Source organism: Vigna umbellata, chromosome 2 (genome assembly GCF_029865625.1).
Source record: "Vigna umbellata cultivar VRB3 chromosome 2, Vumbellata_1.0, whole genome shotgun sequence".
Classification (NCBI taxonomy): domain Eukaryota; kingdom Viridiplantae; phylum Streptophyta; class Magnoliopsida; order Fabales; family Fabaceae; genus Vigna; species Vigna umbellata.
Window position 1 is genome coordinate 43,526,865 of NC_142166.1, and position 1,911 is coordinate 43,528,775.

The 1,911-nt window shown below is 34.7% G+C and overlaps 1 protein-coding gene across 1 annotated transcript; it reads right to left on the bottom strand.

The window, feature by feature from the left end:
• Positions 1-691: 691 nt before the first annotated feature.
• LOC124820866 (DNA-directed RNA polymerase subunit 10-like protein) lies at positions 692-1,674 on the bottom strand. The gene is made up of 4 exons (XM_047292648.2): positions 1,525-1,674; positions 1,326-1,384; positions 1,069-1,163; positions 692-973 (listed from the first exon to the last, which is right to left on the bottom strand). The coding sequence occupies exons 1-4, from the start codon at positions 1,558-1,560 to the stop codon at positions 948-950; spliced, it is 216 nt and encodes a 71-aa protein (XP_047148604.1). The 5' UTR covers positions 1,561-1,674; the 3' UTR covers positions 692-947.
• Between the last annotated feature and the right edge of the window lie 237 nt (positions 1,675-1,911).

Below are 1,911 nucleotides of genomic sequence, written 5' to 3' on the forward strand. Positions count from 1 at the left end.
AAAAACATTATATAAATAATATCTTAATTCAAATAAGTTTACAAAATTATATAACTTTAAATAAATAAAATTTATAGATATATTGTTCATAAAAACAAATATTGCAAAATATAAATACTTGGATTATTGTCATTAATTTTGATACGTTTCATTAAAGAGGTGAAGCGATGGCATGACCATGGAGAGGAATAGAAAGGCGCGAGAGATACTGACAATCAAGTTATAAAACCCTAAATCCCAAATGACCTCGTTTTTTTTTTATTTTTCCCCCTTTCAAGCTTGCAGAATCATTCCAAACTCATGATTCTACACGATCCTACCGATTTCATAATCGGTTTTACCGAGTTTTACGCAGAAAAGAGTTTACTTTCGAGTTAACTCGAAAGCCATGTCTGGGAAAATAAACTCGAATTTACAAAACCATGGCCGGAAACATAAACTCAAGTAAAATAAACTCGAATTTACAAAACCATGTCTGGAAACATAAACTCGAATTTTGGAGTTAACTCGAGAGTTTGATAACTATGGTGCCAACTAAAAAGTGTAAACCTGTTAAGGGTCAGTCTAATACTCTATTAACTTTCGGGCTGATTAAATCTCTTTTGATAAACTCATCCCCAAATAAATTCTATACGCATTGTACACACAGGTTAAATTGCAATATGCAATGTATATCAGACAACAATGTTCCTGAAAAACAAATTTAGGACATGCATTGGCATCAATTACGACATTCTTCAAAAATTTGGTCAGTCATAACAATGCGTACGAAATTAACATAAACTGTGTCTTGTTAAAGCCCCTCTTAAGAACAGACAACAAACATCCTTGACCTGAACCGACACAAAAACATAACCCTGCTTGAAGAAAAACAATTAATTAAAAAAAAAGGGTACATGTCCACGGGCCATGGAATTCATTGAACCATCTTGGTGATCTGTTATTCCTTAACTGGGATCAGACTTGTCCAGCGCTGCAACCAAATGTATATAGTTCAGTTCAGTACAGAGGGAATGACAGTAGATAATTAAGACACATAAAAAGTACAATAGAGGGAACAGAAATTACCGTTGTAATTGAGTAGCTTCTCAATGAGATCAACATGGGTCATGAGCATGCGCCTACAACAATAACGAACTAGTCCCAATGCATCCAACGCATCTCTGCAATCCATCATTACGTTAAATGTTAGTACAGCAATATTACAACTAACGTGAATCAAGTTCATACACAGTAGTAACATCTATAATCATCCCTAAAGAACAAGAACTGTGGATTAATCTTAAAAAAGACTATGAATGAAAGATAGGAGATAGGGCACGAACCCTTCACTGTAATCTGCCTGCAGAAGGTCCAAATAGGTGTCCCATTTGTTTCCAATTACCTAAATCGGAGAAAAGGGACAAAAGTAAGGATTAGCAAAACAAAACCTTAAACCCTAAAATCGCAAAAAGATCCTAAATGTTTAATTAATTTCGATTGAGCACGAGACAAGTAGAATGAAAAAAGGAAGAAATATAATACCTTTCCACAGGTGAAGCAACGAACTGGGATGATCATCTTCCTCTGATATCGAAGCTCCCACACCCTTCTTTTCTCAATTGATACTGTTTTTCGCGGACATGCCGATTTTAAAGGTTTTTAGTTCTCACACGAAATTAACAAAACAGTGTTTTATGCTTTCGTGAGTATGTGGGCTGTTCCATGATTCCAGCCCATTCATATTTGGGCTCCTTTGTTCAACCGCTTATTAACTAAAAAAAATGGCTTGTGCTTCCTGCACACACACAAATCCAATAATTCGTTACTTAAATCCCTATTAATTCGTTACTTGAATCCCTATCAAAAGCTATAGCCCATTCAGTGCAAGGGATAAAATGAGAGCAAATTATATCTTAAGGATTATTTTAA

Bases quoted from the DNA above. Each gene is read 5' to 3' on its own strand.
- LOC124820866 (XM_047292648.2), bottom strand. From the start codon at position 1,560: ATGATCATCCCAGTTCGTTGCTTCACCTGTGGAAAG. The intron at 1,385-1,524 runs GTATTATATTTC...TCTCCGATTTAG, and splicing joins GTTGCTTCACCTGTGGAAAG to GTAATTGGAAACAAATGGGA. The intron at 1,164-1,325 runs GTTCGTGCCCTA...GATGGATTGCAG, and splicing joins CAGGCAGATTACAGTGAAGG to AGATGCGTTGGATGCATTGG.